General features: G+C 41.0%; 1 protein-coding gene across 10 annotated transcripts; it reads left to right on the forward strand.

Annotated features, from left to right (window-relative positions):
• Positions 1–777: 777 nt before the first annotated feature.
• GPR6 (G protein-coupled receptor 6) lies at positions 778–15,643 on the forward strand. 10 transcript variants are annotated; one of them, XM_061626283.1, is made up of 3 exons: positions 778–812; positions 11,114–11,166; positions 14,260–15,643. In XM_061626283.1, exon 3 carries the CDS (start codon positions 14,284–14,286, stop codon positions 15,268–15,270), a length of 987 nt encoding a protein of 328 aa, XP_061482267.1. In that variant the 5' UTR covers positions 778–812; positions 11,114–11,166; positions 14,260–14,283; the 3' UTR covers positions 15,271–15,643. The 10 variants fall into 10 exon arrangements, with proteins under 10 accessions (XP_061482267.1, XP_061482265.1, XP_061482271.1 ...); XM_061626281.1 differs by lacking the exon at positions 778–812 and adding an exon at positions 9,493–9,550; XM_061626287.1 differs by lacking the exon at positions 778–812 and adding an exon at positions 9,493–9,550 and having other exon boundaries at positions 11,114–11,162.
• Positions 15,644–18,343: the final 2,700 nt, after the last annotated feature.

Genomic DNA, 18,343 nt, shown 5'->3' on the forward strand with positions numbered 1-18,343 from the left:
CTCCAAAGTCCCATTGATTTTCAGCACATTCATAACCATGTCTACTCAAAAGTAAGTCCTATTGAATTCAATGGGATTTACTCTGGGCATATGGGATTAGCATTGCTTTTACAAAAGCAAGTATTGGGAAGGTTTTCAAAACACTGCCCAGGATCTGACTCCTGCACACAAGAGGGGAAAAAACTGAAATGTATATACTTACCCAATTTATGAGGTTTTCAGATAAACGGGGGGGGGGGAACCACCATTTTCTGGCATTGCAATGAGGTTTTCTAGACACTGCCTCAGGTCAACCAAATGCAACCCTGGCTTTACTGATTGGCTGCAATCCTGAACGGGTGGGGTTAAAGCTACAAAGTGCTATACAGTACTGTTTAAAGAAAGATTTAACAGTGGGGGGGTGGCTGACTTTTTAATGTATATCTCGAGAACCGGACCACCTAGAAACTTAATTTTTTTAAAATTAAAGCTGAGAATCCAGGCCACCTAAGGGGCTAACCAGGTGCCGGGTGGCATACAAAGAATCCAGGTAAAACCCAGCTAACCGGGCAATATGGCAACCCTAGCCAAGTGCAGGTGTTCTTGCAACCTTGTAATGGGAAAAACCACAAGGTGGAATCCTCCCTTCCCCCTGCATAACTTTTAAAGATACAGAAGACCTCTTGGTTGCCAGGCCCGGCCTCCAAGAGGTCTTCTTTAAAAGTAAATGTAGGATTAAGGAACCAAAAGGTAGCAATTTCCTTTTTTCTATAACATGAACAGGGCTGCAGGAATGGCATGGATCAACTTGCAAGGGCCTGGGGTGATTCTAGGTGAGGTAAGAAGGTGACACTATCTGGCTGGATACTTTAGTATGGTGGTATTAAAAGTCCACTATGATATGAAACCTAGACAATCCAGCAGCTGGTAACTGGAAAAGTCTCCATAATTTTTAAAGATACAAAAGACCTCTTGGTTGCCAGGCCCAGCCTCCAAGAGGTTTTTTGTATCTTTAAAGGTTGTGCAGGGGGAAGGGAGGATTCCACCTTATGGTTTTTGCCATTACAGGGTTGCAAGAACACCTGCACTTGGCTGACTTTCTCTTCTCCTAAAGATACAGGATCAGTCTCAGGTCTTGAACCTGGCAACCCTAATTAAGGGAAGTATTTTAATCCAGCAAACTACAATAACCCATAAACACCTGGATTTTCATCACTCATTGATATCTGAAGCTTGGTTGCTGCTGCTAAGTTTTATCACTGTTATCTTCTCTATTAGATTTTATGTCTTATTCAATATTTTGCATAAAGCTGTTTTTAATTTTTATTATAAGACAAAGAATTTTAGTTACAGGGTGGCATATAAATACTGCAAATAAATAAATAAATGTTTCATAATGCAACACCATGTGGCTGGGGGCTGAAAGTGAAAATGCAACCAGGTGGGCAGGGCAGATCACATCGGTCTTTCCTAAGCAATTGCACAATGAACAGCTGTGAAGATCTTGAGTTATTGTAGCAACATCACATTGGGTTGGAGGAGCCAGAGATTATATGTATACAATTCCATGCATGGAATGCTCTTGCTGATGGAAGTGGGAAGGATGCAATTTTATGTTATTTTATTCAATTATTTATTTTATTTTGACTATGTATATACCACTTAATTACAATAGTCTCTAAATAGTATATACATAATATAATAAAGATAAAAATCAGGCAAAACTACAAAATCAGAATTCAGTTAAAATGCCTGCCAATTGTTTTTTAAAACAACCTTCAGTAGGCACTGATTTTAGCGGATTTCCCTTCCCCCTTGTCCAATAGAAAAACATGGACAGTGCCACAGAATGTTGTAGGGAGAAAAGGCAGAATTAGCTAAAATCAGCTCTCCATCTTCCATCAGTGGGAGCTTTCACTGGATCAAAGTCTCTTTTGTGAATGGAAAGAACCCTTCCATTGGCAGAAGCACAAACCTGGATCAAACCAAATAGCAGTTTTAACAATATAGCTTTTAAGGTGATGACATTGCTCCAATATTCAGATTTTTAAAAAGAAACCAACTCATTTTGCATGTATTTCATTGTTGCTAATATTTCTTTACAAGCATGATAGTGTGAATAGAGATGGACAGAGTATTTCTTTAAGGCAGATCCTCTGAATGGCAGTGTCAAATCACAATATATAGCTCTGTTCAAGTGTAATATAGATCCTCACGACAAACCACAGCAAGTTATTAAACTATTTCTCTGCTGAGTATTTTAATAAAAATGCTAGAATGATGAATTCTTCAGTGCACATAACTGAATAATTGTGGGCAGTAGGAAAAAGAAGCATTATTTTGTGGTTAGTTAGGAAAATGTCAGCTAAGCAGTGAAATAAATTTAAGAACTGCAGACTTCAAATGATTTGTAATAGATTTTAACTGAAACTATGTTCAATGGAAGTATGCCCATGCAGTTGGCCTGGTCATAGGTGAAGCTACATACTCATTTTATGTCAGCCACTGCATTCCAGATGATTTCCCACATAATAATTATTTGTTGTACTGAAATATCAGAAGCGCTTATATTTTTAAAATGTCCTTGATTTTACTGAAATACTATATTTATGGTAAGTGGACTAAGCAGTCCAAAGGGAACACAAAAATATCTCCTCCCCTTCTTCATTGCATTCAGAGCAACTCACCACTGTTTGTCACCCTCAGCAAACCTTCCCTTGGTCTATTCTCACCCTCTAATCCCATAATGCAGTCTCCTGTTTACCCTTTGCCCCCAAACTATTGAATTGTGTTGCTTACTTAGGTTGTCTAACCTTTTTCTTCTCCAATTACTCTCTTGATTGTCAACCATATGGTTTCTACCCTCTGCATGCTACTGAAATTGCTCTTCCCATAATAAATGACAATCATCTAGTCAAGCAGCTTAGCAAATAGATGTGGACGTTCTGGACAAAAGCACCAATTTTTTCCTGCATGCTGCCCATTGCCGTAGCGTTCCATTTTTGATAGGAATCACTTCCTCAAGATATATCATGGTAGAAATATTGAAAAATCATGTGAAAACCTGTATCAACCAATAACTCGGCTTCCTAATGACTTAGGATCACAATCTTGGTGTCTAAATATATATTTTCTGGGTCAAGGAAAACAGCTATACCATTTAGAAAAGCAGCGGATGATTATTTGGTCAAAAATAAAATAAGCAGATCAATTATTATGAAAAATCATCCTTAAATGTCTTCCCATTGATGTCTTTGTTGGTGTTCTGTATACTTTCATGACAACTATGCCCAGTGTGGAATGAATGTGCTGTATTGGGCTACAGAATTCCTCAGTCCAGAACAAATACCAATTATGGCCTGTGATGCATCAATCTATGCTCTTTTCAAGTTCACTCAGTGGGGAGGAAAAATTCATAGCAATGTTGGGTGGCCTGCACATAGAGATGGTGATGTGGAAAAAGTATGGTGACTATTTGGAGGGATCTGAATGGACCAATGTGCTGACACAAACATGCATTGCATCATCAGGCACCGCCAACTCTTTCCTGAAAGCCTCACTCCTCACCAGAACAAGGTACACTCACCAAGTTACTGCTTTGGCTTTGGCAAAACTGCAGAAGGCTGCTTTCTGGAACACTGTAGGAGCATGCAGTGATGAAGCCAAGCAGGCACAGAGGCAGGAAATGATGCAAAAGAGTCCAGCATTCTAGTGCTGGGATGTGATTCTTAAAATGGAACTTCTGGGCCTCATCTTGTGGGTCATCCACAAAACCAACAACAGATTCTAGGCCATCCCAATTAACCAAGTCCATGAACAAAACAATGAAGCATTCAAGGTTTCTGGGGGTGCAGTCAGACTGACCAAGAATCCTTCAGCCTTTAGGAAATGGATGGTCTCAGGGCCTGAATTAGCAAGGTCACTGAAGGAGTTTGAAGATGACTACCTTCCAAAAGAAACAGCCTCAGAGTGTGGCTATCATCATGAACAGGGATTTTCCACACAGAGAAGGTTTAAGGAACAGGTTTTGAGTCTCTGTCAGCTCATGAATGAGCTTGGAAACCCTTTCATGAATGATAGGGATGAGTTATTGGCTCTAGATACACAATATTTTGGATGAATCTGTGGTGAACATGGTGCGAACAGTGCATAATCTAGGATCAGTATGACAAACACTGCAAAGTGATAACTGGTTATACAAACTCCATTCATGAGCCAATTAAGAATGACTTTCATCTCTTCAGTTGTCCATGGCCAGAAGCCAAGACAAAACAAGTGGGAAAGATCTCCTTACTCAAGACAGATGTTTCTCTGTTCTCTCACCTGTACATCATGATGCAGCACAGGATGAGTGACATGAGTACATTCTTCAGCCATGAGAACCGTCCTTTTCCCCCTTCACTATCTGATGGTGGAAAATTGTGCTTAGGGGAAAAAAATCTGATCTGCTGAACATTCTGGCCAAGAATATCCAGAATGATCCTCCTGGTTTCATTAAAGTGAAGCTTCTTGATGAACTTACTGTTGTGCGCTTGCTTCCCGCTATCAATATTGTGACGTTTGATGAGTATTCTGATCAGATATTTGTTCCACACATCATAAAACAACTAGAAAACTCTAAAAGAGTTGATATAGTATGGAACACATACATCCCCAGCAGCATCAAGAATCCACTAGAGATAAGCAAGGAAAGGGTGTTCGGAGAAAGGTTGCAGGTAAAAAAAGCTCCCAGGAAACTGCGCCAACGTCTTACGTGACCCCACCGACATACAGAAACTTTTGCATTTCTTTTCAACAAGATTGCCACTGTGGATTGCCCTGAAGACAAGGAAATCATCATCACATGTGGTGCCACAGCTATTCTTTGAGGAACCAATTGATCCATGGCACTATGTGATCACGAGGACGCAGATACTAGGCTGCTCATACACTTACAGGATGCCCTTCTAAATGGCTGCACTAACTGTCTGGTGTGCACTATTGACACGGATGTAGTGGGGATCCTCATTGGCAAGTTCCATCAGCTGATCACCCTCTGCCAAGATGTGAGCATTTCGGTTGTTTTGTACAGTAAGACCTTTACACATCATCACATCAGCACTATCTACGAAGACCTGGGTAGGGAGAAATCATAGAATCATAGAATCGTAGAGTTGGAAGGGGCCTATAACGCCATCAAGTCCAACCCCCTGCTCAATGCAGGAATCCAAATCAAAGCATTCCCAACAGATGGCTGTCCAGCTTCCTCTTGAATGCCTCCAGTGTCGGAAAGCCCACTACCTCTCTAGTAATTGGTTCCATTGTTGTATGGCTCTAACAGTTAGGAAGTTTTTCCTGATGTCCAGTCGAAATCTGGCTTCCTGCAACTTGAGCCCATTATTCCATGTCCTGCACTTTGGGATGATCGAGAAAAGATCCCAGTCCTCCTCTGTGTGACAACCTTTCATGTACTTGATGAGTGCTATCATATCTCCCCTGTCTTCTCTTCTTAAGGCTAAACATGCCCAGTTCTTTCAGTCTCTCCTCATAAGACTTTGTTTCCAGTCCCCTGATCATCCTTGTTGCCCTCCTCTGAACCTGTTCCAGTTTGTCTGCATCCTTCTTGAAGTGCGGAGACCAGAACTGGATGCAGTACTCAAGATGAGGCCTAACCAGTGCTGAATAGAGGGGAACTAATACTTCACGTGATTTGGAAACTATACTTCTGTTAATGCAGCCTAATATAGCATTTGCCTTTTTTGCAGCCACATTGCACTGTTGGCTCATATTCAGCTTGTGATCAACGACAATTCCAAGATCCTTCTCACATGTCGTATTGCTGAGCCAAGTATCCCCCATCTTATAACTGTGCATTTGGTTTCTTTTTCCTAAGTGTAGAACTTTGCATCTATCCCTGTTGAATTTCATTCTGTTGTTTTCAGCCCAATGCTCCAGCCTATCAAGGTCCCTTTGAATTTTGTTTCTGTCTTCCACAGTATTAGCTGTGCCCCCCAATTTTGTATCATCTGCAAATTTGATAAGCATGCCCTGTACCTCCTCATCTAAGTCATTAATAAAAATGTTGAAGAGCACTGAGCCCAGGACCGAGCTCTGGGGTACTCCACTCATTACTTCTGTCCAGTTTGAGAAGGAACCATTGATAAGCACTCTTTGAGTACAATTCTGGAGCCAACTGTGGATCCACCTGATAGTCGTTCCATCCAGTCCACATTTAGCTAGCTTGCTAATCTGAATATCATGGGACACTTTGTCAAAAGCTTTGCTGAAGTCGAGATATATTATGTCCATAGTATTCCTACAGTCTATAAGGGAGGTTACCCAATCAAAAAATGAGAAAAGATTAGTTTGGCAGGATTTGTTTTTCATAAATCCATGTTGGCTCCTAGTAATCACTGCATTGTTTTCAATGTGCTTACAGATTGACTGCTTTATAAGAGTTTTTCCATGGATTGATATTAGGCTGACTGGTCTGTAGTTCCCCAGTTACTCCTTTTTGCTCTTTTTGAAGATAGGGACAACATTAGCTCGCCTCCAGTCATCCGGGACTTCACCAGTCCTCCACGATTTCATAAAGATAATAGACAGCAGTTCTGAGAGTTCTTCAGCCAGTTCCTTCAATACTCTAGGATGCAGTTTATTGGGCCCTGCCGATTTGAACTCGTTCAAAGTGATTAGGTATTCCTTGACCATTTGTCTATCAATCTCAAGTTCCAATCCTGTCCCTTCTGCTTCATGTTTCCTGGGAGGGTCATAGACCCTTTTTTGGGAGAAGACTGAGCCAAAGTAGGAATTGAGCACTTCTGCCTTTTTTGTGTCATCTGTTATCATTTTGCCATCCTCACTGAATAGATGTGCCACCATTTCCTTTCTCTGTCTTTTACTATGGACATACCCGAAGAAAGCTTTTTTTGTTGTTTTTAGCATCCCTTGCTAACCTCAGTTCATTCTCAGCTTTAGCCTTCCTGACATCATCCCTGCAATTCCGTGATACGTGCCTGTACTCTTCCTTTGTGGCCTGGCTTTCTTTCCACTTCCTGTATGTGTCCTTTTTTGTTTTCAGGTCAGCTCTAAGCTTTTTGTGAAGCCACATTGGCTTCTTCTGCTGTTTCCCCCCTTTTTTCCTTGTTGGAATTGCTTGCCATTACGCTTTTAGAATTTCCTTTTTTTGAAACTCCCATACATCTTGGACTCCTTTTCTCATTAGGGTCACTTGCCATGGAACGGTACTTACAATTGTTCTGAGTTTATTAAAATCAGCTTTCCTGAAGTCCAGGATGCGCACATGGCTACTCTCAGCGTTTGCTTCTGTTAAAATCAAGAATTCAAGAATGGTGTGGTCACTTTCCCCCAGAGTTCCCGTAACTGCCACTTAATCCACCAAATCATCTCTATTGGTTAGAATCAAGTCCAGGATAGCTGATCCTCTGGTTGCTTCCTCCACTTTCTGCAGGAGAAAGTTATCTCCAACACAAGTCAGAAATTTCTTGGAGGGGGCGTGTTTGGCAGAGTTTGTCTCCCAACAGATATTGGGATAACTGAAGTCCCCCATTACTACTACATCATGCCTCCTTGAAACATTGGCAATTTGCTTTTCAAAAGTTACATTCTTGTCTTCTCCTTGATTGGGTGGTCGGTAGTAGACTCCAAGCACCGCATTCCTGTTATTACTTGCCCCATTAATTTTAATCCAGATACTCTCGGTGGAGCTACCAAGCTCATCTTCCTGTATTTTTGTGCAGGGATATATACATATATATATATATTTAACATACGTATAGCACGATACATAAATCCCTGGCCCTCTCTGTCCTCCAGGTTCACAGGATGTGATACCACGTCTGCATTCTTTGGATGAGGCATGAGGTCAGCATGGGATTGCTATCATGATGTGACATGTGCCTTTACCTACATGGCACTCTATCCTTATACAAAAGTAAAGGTTGATGCTCAATATTTCCAACTGCTAGAACGCTTCACAGTTATCCTGTATGATAAGACCAGTGTCCTGGAACATGTGAATGAAGCCAGAAAGGAGCTGTTTTGCCACAAGGGGAAGACAAGGGAGACACTTTCCCCAACCCAGGATGCACTATATAATTGAGAAAAATATTACTGCATCCCTGAAAACACTAGTTTCTCCCCTCAAAACAAAATGGATTAACAGTCAGCACAGCCCTAATATTAACCTTCCTCTGAAAGTTATGAAGCGTGGAAGTATAAACTATTGAATTCTAATGATGCTGATGAAGACTTGTGGAAATGTGTCCATCTGATTTTAATTTGTACCACTGATTTAAATATGTGTGTATTTGTTACTGATTTTATTTGGATAGAATTTAATTAATTAATTATGCTTTCACATCTGAAGAAACAGGTTACAATCTATGAAAACCTATGCCATATTAAAAATCAATTAGTCTGAAAAGGATTTACAGAGACTTGGACCCCCAGCCACCTTCAAGATTCCATTTTTAGACTGAAAGGCAGGATACAATGGTGTGTATGTGAGAGTCATACTTTAAGTACCACTTCCTAAGCCTAATATTAATACAATGATCTAAACATGTCTATTTAGTTACTATTGTCAGAACCAACTAAATAACAGAAACAATATTCTGATAAGCCCTTTTAACTGCATTGACAACCTTGATTTGATGATTCGTCAGGAGTCCTAACTAGACAGGCTTCCAGGCCTGTTAGTATTATTGAAGTGGGTTTGATGGTGCAACCTCACAATAGCTATATTGTAGGTATATAGTGCATAATGTTTGCAAACAAACATTACACATTAATGTCTATAATAACAAGTGTAAAGAATTCTTAGTACTTCTTACCATGCAGAATATGACAGAGGTTTGTTTAATAGAGGCTACAAACCCACTCAAGGGCTTCTTCTTATAATGTATAAGATTACACCACGAATCTTTCAGAATTGCTCATCTGAATTTGATTAGGCAAAAGAAATCCTGTGTATAATTGATATTCAAATGGAATAGAGATCAAAGGAAGAGAGACTGTGACAAAATAATAATAATGATTTTCTGATACATTGAAGAATGTCTTATTCAAACTACAGAAGGCAAATGCTGGAGTTCTGCCTAACCTTAGCTCGATTACTGCATCTTTTAAAGGAAAGACATAGAAAAAACTGGGGAAGATTCAGAAAAGTGTGACAGATTGAAAAGTCCTTAATACAAGAACTGTTTGGAAAGGCTGAAAAAGAGCTGTGTACGTTATAGGGACATATACGTTCAGTGTATATGTGTACGTTCAGTGGGTACATTATAACACCTGTAAAATGCTGTTATAAGCAGGATGTTAATTTGTTTAACACAAAGGGAAGAACAAGAAGTAACAGTTTTAAATGGAGGCGACTCAAGGAGGAACTACATGTTACAAGTCACACAAGGATGTCACTGAAAACAGCAACCCTGAGTTGAATTTTTCCTAATATGAAGCAACACTTACTCATGTTGTGACATCACAACATTTTGTGCCTTCCCACCTGTTACACAACATTGTCTGCAGCTGAAAGGAATGGGGAAATACAACTGATGAAGTCATAACCCAGGTAAATGTCTTGCTGCTTGTTATCTGGCAAAGGAATAATTCAATAGAAGGGTGACATGGGGGGGGGATCCCCATGTCAGTAACATGTAATTTTGCCCTGACTTTAAAAGTTGCACTGAGCTATGGCAACTTCAGCATGGAATCTTTATTAGCCATTTAAAGGTAAGCCTATAAACAAAGCTGCTGTGCATATCTTTAAAATACGTAGACATGGGGCCCTAATCCTTTTTCAGTCATAGGGATATACTCTGGAGTTTTCATAGGTGCACCTTTCAAACTTGGTAAGTGACATGCATATTTTGTATTCATTCCAAAACCAAGTAAGATGCAAAGTGTATCTCTGCCAAGGTTAATATGTCAAGTGATATAGGACTGGTTCTTTATGATTTATGCCATAAAGTATAACATCCTTTTATTATTTAAATTACAACCATTAGATTTGCACCAAATCACGTGATGATGATGATAAAAATGTAATATTGTTAATGAAAGCTGGAGGTGGGATCTCTCCTGTCTTTGGAGTATTAAGCAAATTGTTTCATATCTTTCTCATGGGGAACCATCAAGAGGTACAGAGATTTCCAGTTTAATCGCAGTATCTAATTATCATCTTCCAAAAGGGAGAGAATCTAAGTAGGAATGTCTCTTTAAGGCATTGATTTAGTAGCTACTTAATGGTTTTTGATCTTGATCACTAGTAGTGGCTGCATTTTTCCAGTTAGTCCTATACATCATTCTATCTGATTGCAGCATAGTAAATGAGGTTGAAGTAGTCATGTTTTCAAAGAAGAAAAACCAGAGGGTGTCAAATATTAGGGTAAGGATTAGAGGAAGCCCCAGGTGCACAGAAATAGTTATTGAGCCCAGTGTGTTTTGCATACCTTCCTCAGGTGTATACTTAGGCACAACCAACTTGAGACTTCAGACTCCAACTCTTGCTCTTTTACAGAAGAGTTGGAGGCCAAAATCTCAAGCTGTTTATGCCTCTGAAGAAGATATATGAAATATGTTGGGCCTAATAAATAATTTTTTGTGAACCTAGAGGCTTCCTCGTCCTTTTCTGACCATCTTTTCTAAGGCAGTATATGCTTAACTGCAAGTGTCAGATTATTTTACTATGGAATGTGTAATGTAAATGTTTACTAACAGATAATTCTGTACATGTCTACCAAGGACAAAGTCCCACTAAGTTCTGTGAGCTTACTTCCAGATAAGTGTGTTTAGGAGTGCAGCCTAGGGTTCTTGTATAAAGGTTTCCAAACATTTAATTGTTGTTTTATAGCTTCCCACTCTTTTGAGTAACAGGAAATCGCAAAGGCATTCTACAGGATCAGTTTGCTTGTGAGGAGAAAGCACTTGCATGTGTCTTATGATGTTTATACTTCTATTTCCATATGTACAAACTGAGTGTGTAGGATTAGGCAGGCATATAGTCATAACAGTGTTGAACTATAAAGAGTGTAAGTTCCCTTCACAGAGTAAAGAGCATGGCTTTGGAGCCCCCATAAAGGCTCCTTCTTTTCAGCCTGCTGCAAAAACTTATAATTCTGTCTTTATTTCACAGGTTGCACTTGTTTTTCTCCAACTATCAAAGTGGCTGAGCAAGAAAGTCAGTAGGTAGTAACCACCATCCATGATGGGCTATTAAGGCCAATTTATGAAAGATTTTGTAGCAATATAGTGTCCATTAGAATATATTAAAATAATTATTTTGCTTAAATAAATACTTTCTAAGCTGTGCTTAAAGTGCATTATTTTTAAAAGATGTTTTTAAAGATGTTTTAATATTTAAAGTCTGTTTTTAATATGTTTTAGAGTGTTTTTAATGTTTTGTTTGCCACCCTGGGATCCTTCTCGAAAGAAGGATGGGATATAATTTAATAAATAATTAAATAGAAAAGGCTAATGTGTTCTGTTGCAGAACTGCAAGCATATCTTCAGATTGGTGTTTACAGGACTCAGACTGTGGTCAAAAAAATTAAATTAAAGGAACACTGAGATATCTATGAATCAAACTCAGACTGACAGTAGTAAAATGTTCCACCTACACATATCAAAAGAACTAAAGAAGAAATGGGAAAAGTGGCTTTCCTAGCCACCTTGCAGTGGTGGAATGGGAGTCACTATGGTACCATTCCTTCCTACATCAGTGGGTTGACATGGGAAGCTCTAGGCCATGCATAGGCTCCTCTTTGAATTAGCATTATTCCAGTTTCCTGAGAGGCAAAGCTAGCAAGGGGTTGATCCAAAGCATGGGTTTTCCCATATAATCTAGAGCTTCTCACATTACTCTCAGTACTAGAGCAAATGCATGCGGAAAGGTCCAGGTTCAATTCCCAGAATCTCCAGGTAGGGCTGGGAAGGTCCTGTCTGTGAAACCCTGAAGAGCTGCTGCCAGTGAGTATTGTAGACAATATTGAGCTTGGTGGACCAATGGTCTGACTTGCTATAATGCATCTTCCTTTATCCCTGTGGGTGGCATTGCATATCTCAGTATAACGTGACAAAGAGGGTCTAATTAGCCCCTTTATCTTAACTAAAGATATGGGTTTTTGTTGTTGTTGTTGGGTGAGATACTGGTGGTGGTAGAAAAACCTTCACTGTGTTACAGCTTCTACTTCCAGTTTTGATGTAAAGCTGTTTTTTCATCCCCTGATTTATAATCCTTTCTCTCCTCCTCAGTCTTCTTCACTCCCCATGCTATTTTTAAGAAGGTTGTATTAGATTGCTAAGGAGCATTCTGGTCTTGAACTACAACTGGGGCACTAATTAATTTAGGCTAAGATTGTATGCAGTTATTTGGGAGAGGTTTCCATAGAAATTGATGGGGCTTCGCTCTGTGCATAGCATTGGGCCGCAAGACCCTCCTGCTACATAATCTACTTCCTCCCATTAAATGGCATGGCTCCCATTACAAACAATAAATATGTACAACCAGCAATGTTTTTCAAAAGTTCTTCTGGCTTTCTAGATAAGGGTCACAGCTGATGACAACTCAGCAGCTAGTTCCTTCACCTGCTGCCAAAGGACCTGCAAAGGTGTTCATACTTCAGAGCCTCTACACACTTTAGGTCAGGGATGGGGAACCTGTGAGTGACCCTCCAGATGTTGTTGGGCTCCAGCTCTCATGGGCCCCAGCCAGCATGGCCAATCGTGGGGAATGATGGGAGTTGTAGTCCAACCACATCTGGAGGTCAACAGGGAGAAAAACCAGGGGGAAATCTGGTGGGTCCCAGGTAGGCCACCCCTGATTTACGTTCTAAAATGTACCACTAAAAATGCCAAATGTGAAAGCAACACACATGTCTGCAAACATGTGTATCACACCCTAGGGAGACAAGATTAACGGCGGCAGCACCTCAAATGCTGGCTCAGCCCGGCGTCGTGTGTGAAATTGCTTCATTTGTAAAGAGAATCTCAACTACCAGTTGCAACCAGAGCAGACGGGCTCTTGGGGGATGGGGGGCTCTATTTGCAGCTGCGCCGTTGGACAGCCAGTGCTCCTGTCGTTGGGGTCTCTTCAATCCAGCCCTGCCGTCAGTGCTGCCCTGCTTGTGGTCTTTGCCATCCATTCCCAGCTCTCCTCTTCGCTTTTCCCTCAGCCCTGCTTTTGCTCTGCCCCTCCCTCCCCGCTTCCCGCCTTTCTGAGCCCGCGGCTCCCCTCGGCTCCGTCCCCCTCACCTCTCCTGCCCAGTCCACGTGCCCTTCGCGCTGCCATTTCCTTCCCTCCCCGCCGCTCCTGACTGGTGTGCCAGCTTGCGACCCATCCACTCCTGAAGCCTTCCACTCCCCCGCGGCTGTCTTCAGGGACGCCTCTGCTGTCCTCCCCCCTCTTCGGCCGCTCTGCGCCTCTGCGCGGCGGAGTCTTCCTTCCCCCCCAGTTGCGTTGCTCTCTTGCTTTTTCATCCCCGGAGTTTTTCTGCCCGCGCTTTCCCTCCTCCTGCAGGGGGGCGCCGAGGCCGAGGCTCCATGTGTGCGCTTGGAGGGTTTTGTGCCCTGCCCTTGCCTCTGTCATTTGTACGTCAGACTCGCAGCGGTCTGAGCCTCCCGCTCTTTCTCCCTCACTCTCGAGACGCGCAAGGCTGCAGCCGCCTGCTCCCGCCTCCTCGGCTCCTGCCCGCCAAAGGCAAAGAGGGGAAGCGAGCCCAGCCACGCGACGGGACAGACGGCGGCGAGCAGCGGCAGCAGCAGCACCCATGAGAAGCATCTTTCAGCCTTGAGACAGAGTAAGAGCAAGGGCTACATGCTCTGTGTATGTTTGTGTGTGTGTGTGTGTGTGTGTGGTGGGAGAATTGCAGCCCACGGTGGTATGTTAGACAAAGAGACTGCACACAGCTGGTAGCAGATGCCAAACCAGCGGGACCTTAAAAGGCATTTTTGGCGAGATGCGGTCTAGCTTCTGCAAACAGCTTTTGCAAACAAGGATGTCTTCGGTTCGGAACTGCCCTTAAAGAGGGGAGGAAAAGTTTAGGTTCAGCACCATGGACAGCGTCTTGAAACGCCCCGGTATTAACCAGTCTCCATGGGTTTGTGTTGCTTCTTTCCTTCCCATGTGTGCATAATTCCCCGCTTCTCTGAGCCCTAGATATGTTTCCTTCACCTTCGTGTTGGATTTCTCCTTTCTTCTGCTATTCTGCACTTACTTTACTCATTTGTTTACAAAGGCATTCTTTTAACAGCCTCTTTATTCTTTCTTTCTTCTCCTTGCAGGTGGCATACCTGGCTGCAGCAGAAATGAATGAAAGCATTGCCTTGAATGAAACCAGGAGCCCTGTGCCCTGGATTCAAGCAAGCCACTCCCGGAATTCTTCTCTGGAGCTTTCCTCCACGCTCCCCATCTTTATCATTAACCCTTGGGATATTATGCTCTGCATCTCTGGGACCATCATTGCCTGTGAAAATGCTATAGTGGTGGCCATTATATTCTACACTCCCAACCTAAGAACCCCAATGTTTGTGCTGATTGGGAGCTTGGCCACAGCAGACCTACTGGCTGGAGTTGGCCTAATCCTCAATTTTGTTTTCCAGTATGTGATCCAGTCAGAAACCATCAGCCTTATTACCGTTGGCTTCCTAGTTGCCTCTTTTACTGCCTCTGTGAGTAGCTTATTGGCCATCACAGTTGATCGTTACCTTTCTTTATACAATGCACTGACTTATTATTCTGAGAAGACTGTTCTCTGTATTCATATGATGCTGATCATCACCTGGGGGGTTTCCCTCTGCTTGGGACTGCTACCTGTCTTAGGCTGGAATTGCCTTGAAGATAATTCATCATGCAGTATTGTCAGGCCCTTGACCAAAAGTAATGTGACTTTGCTGTCTTCCTCTTTCTTTTTCATCTTTATCCTCATGCTCCACTTGTACATTAAAATCTGCAAAATAGTTTGCAGGCATGCACACCAGATAGCACTCCAGCAGCATTTTCTGACTGCATCTCACTATGTTGCAACCAAAAAAGGAGTCTCTACACTTGCTATAATCCTTGGGACCTTTGGAGCCAGTTGGTTACCTTTTGCTATCTACTGTGTAGTTGGAGATTCCCACTACCCTGCTGTCTACACTTATGCCACACTTCTACCTGCTACCTACAATTCCATGATCAATCCTATCATTTATGCCTACAGAAACCAAGAAATTCAGAGGTCCATGTGGGTTCTCTTTTGTGGTTGCTTTCAGTCAAAAGTGTCCTTCCGTTCAAGATCCCCCAGTGATGTCTGACTTCTTCCTCTGTGTAGTTCTGCACAAAGTGACAATCTTTGACTTTTGTAAATTACAGTGCCTGGTATGAACCAGATCCATGTTGTGAAATTGTTTGGGGGGGGATGTTTAAACAGTAGCACTTTATATGTGTGTATTGTTGAGAATGTGAAAGGTATGGAGCTTTTGGTTGTGTGAAAAAAAATACAGTGTGCTTGTATACAGTGTGGTTGTGCATCACATTTGTGGAGGCATTCCAAAACTACATAATTATAGCACTTTATTTTTAGCTGCTGAACTGCCAAAACAGTGTTGCCATTTTTAAAGGGCAGAGAGAGAGAGAATGAAAGGAAGTGAAATATTGTCTGATTATTTTGAAATGTGAGTGATAATATATTTTGCTGTACAGTATTGATAAACTGACATTTTGTACACAAATAAACAAATCCATTACATATTTGTATTTTGTGTGTTGAACTGATTTAATAGCCTTTAAGAGCTTGAAAAACCATTCACTATGCCTCACCTTTAGTTCCTTGAAAATATTAACTGTGTTCATCCACCTATATGGAATTGGTTTACTTATGGAGAGGAACCATGTCATAAAACAAGTGCATAAAATATACTATTTTGTTTGTTTTCCTTCAATTCAGTAATAAATTATTTTCCATAGAAATAAAGCTAATCAAATGTGTTATAGAATTCTATTACTTTCCAGTCCTTAAAAGGCCTCAATGCTATTCTTAGGTAAGATTTGAGAGTATCAAATAAAAACATTTCAAGTGAGGAAGTAAAGTGTTCTTCTGATTCTCAAATAATGGTTGCAACTCACTGGGAAGTTATCCTATAGGAGTCTAATTGAAATGTACAAGAGTTAAAATAAATTCCCATTCATTTCAGGGTGGTTAGCATAGGAGAAAATTACATGTTTTTCCCATTTGTCCACATATATGGCTTAGTCTAAATTTGGTGAAGGTTCCCTTCCTGACACACCTGTGAAAGTTCATAATAGATTTCTGTGATAATCCAGTCCCTAGGTGCCTCTTTTTGTCTTTCTTTCCGTCTGGCCAATTCTTCAAACTGGCTTACGCACAACTTGCTGACTGTGTGTGTTAGGCTCCTTTGTGATTTAAACCATTCGCTTATAAGAAAACATTTTTGCCAGAAGCAGCAGGTGAGCATTACATCTCAGCTTGAAGTGATTTATGCATCTGAATCAAAATAAATAAGCCAATACTTTAGTACTATAATGTATTGCAGCATATTTCAATTCAAAATATACCTACTAGAACTCACATGATCATTTATTATCACTTCTGATTTGCATTTAAAAACTGCAACATACTAAAACATTTCAAATAAGTTTTAGAAAGCAGATTCCATATATTTTCTAGGTCATAGATCCTTTAAAGTGTTTTAATCGAGATTTAATCTTTCTGGAGGAAACTCACAAACCTTTAGTTTAACTTAGACTCAAATAGAGACCCCAAAAAATTATATTAACATTCTAATCCAGTAACATTAAAATGTGGAAAAAATAAACATGTCAAAATGTAATGTTAACAAAATATGGAAACTGAGAATAAATGCCCCAATCTAGTGAAAGCAATATGAACATGGAAATGGGTTTCTCCTAAAACGGGTGGGCAACCTTTTTTCATGTTGAGTGATGGCTGCATTTTGTTAGGGGTAATTTATCAAAGGCTGCATAACAGCAATGGGTGGGGCTGAGGCCAAAAGTAGATGGGGGCAAAGATGGGGGCACTCCTTTTCTCTTTCTTGTTTTTATTCAAACTTTCTCTACCCCCCCCCATTTGGCCTGGCCTGGCCTTCCACATGAAATTAGGCAAAGAGACACATGAAATCAGAGAGTGACATACAGTCCTAGAACCAATGCCTTATAATGCACATGAGGGTGAAGGGATTGTAGATTCAATAGCTGCAGCATGCATGCTGTTGCAGTTTTTTAAGGGATGATGACACACTTTTGCCATGAGAGTTATGAGGTTCATACAGTGCCAATCAGCTGTTGAGACATGGAGGGGGGTTATGAATATAGTGGTTACCTTTTCCTGACCTCCAAGTTGCTGAACAAATCAGCTGAAATGTCAGTCTGCCAGCATTTATATTTTAAGGTGTTGGACTAGGACCTAAGAGACCAGGATTCAAATCCCCACACAGCCATGAAGCTCACTAGGTGACCCTGGGCCTGTCACTGCCTCTTAGCCTCAGAGGGAGGCAATGATAAACCCCCTCTGAATACCACTTACCATGAAAACCCTATTCATAGGGTCGCTCATAAGTTGGAATCGTCTTGAAGGCAGTCCATTTTCAAGTCAGAAGGAGGGGCTTTGTGAGAGTTTGGTTGTGCTGACAGTTCCTTAAACTGAAGCAAAGGAGTTTTAGGGGAAGAATGTAGTGCTGGTGCTGTATATGTTATCTTTATTATCTACAGCAGCTCCACTACATCATTTGGCAATAAATACTGTTACGACCAATCCTTCTATACATCTGTTGTATACATCTCTTTCCCCATCACCACCATTTATTTATAGACTGAGGAACACAATATAAACAAAAATAGCTCCAATACAATGTTCACTTAAAGAGCACAATGCTTGAGATACAAAATTAGTCCATTTGTCATGGATCAAAGGACCACAGAATGCTAAACATCTTGTCTAAAGACATGGCTATGTGGTCTATAAATCTGAATGAGGAAATGAAAGGCTATTTCACGGATCTCCTATCACATGATCTCCCATCACTTTATTACCCAACACTTGATGGCTTGCAGTGTGAACTGCTTCTCCTGAAAATTATTGTGTTTGAGGTGACATGAAACCTCTGCTTGTGGTGTTTGATCTGGGAAAGCTGTTTCATGCACTTGTCATGAAGTCATCAAAGAATGAAGCATGTACAAACAATGCTGATTAGTTTCAGAGAATAATACCACTTACACTGTACTTACTATATATAACATCAGACAGATGACAATCTTTTGTAAAACACTGGTTATTTGATAATCAGATTTGCTAATTATAGATGGGTAGTGTCTTTGGTTGCTGCTTATACAATCTTTCTCTACCATTAC

Source organism: Rhineura floridana, chromosome 4 (genome assembly GCF_030035675.1).
Source record: "Rhineura floridana isolate rRhiFlo1 chromosome 4, rRhiFlo1.hap2, whole genome shotgun sequence".
Lineage (NCBI taxonomy): Eukaryota > Metazoa > Chordata > Lepidosauria > Squamata > Rhineuridae > Rhineura > Rhineura floridana.

What these genes read in the sequence shown, in the direction of transcription:
- GPR6 (XM_061626283.1), top strand. Translation starts at nt 14,284, where the DNA reads ATGAATGAAAGCATTGCCTTGAATGAAACCAGGAGCCCTGTGCCCTGG.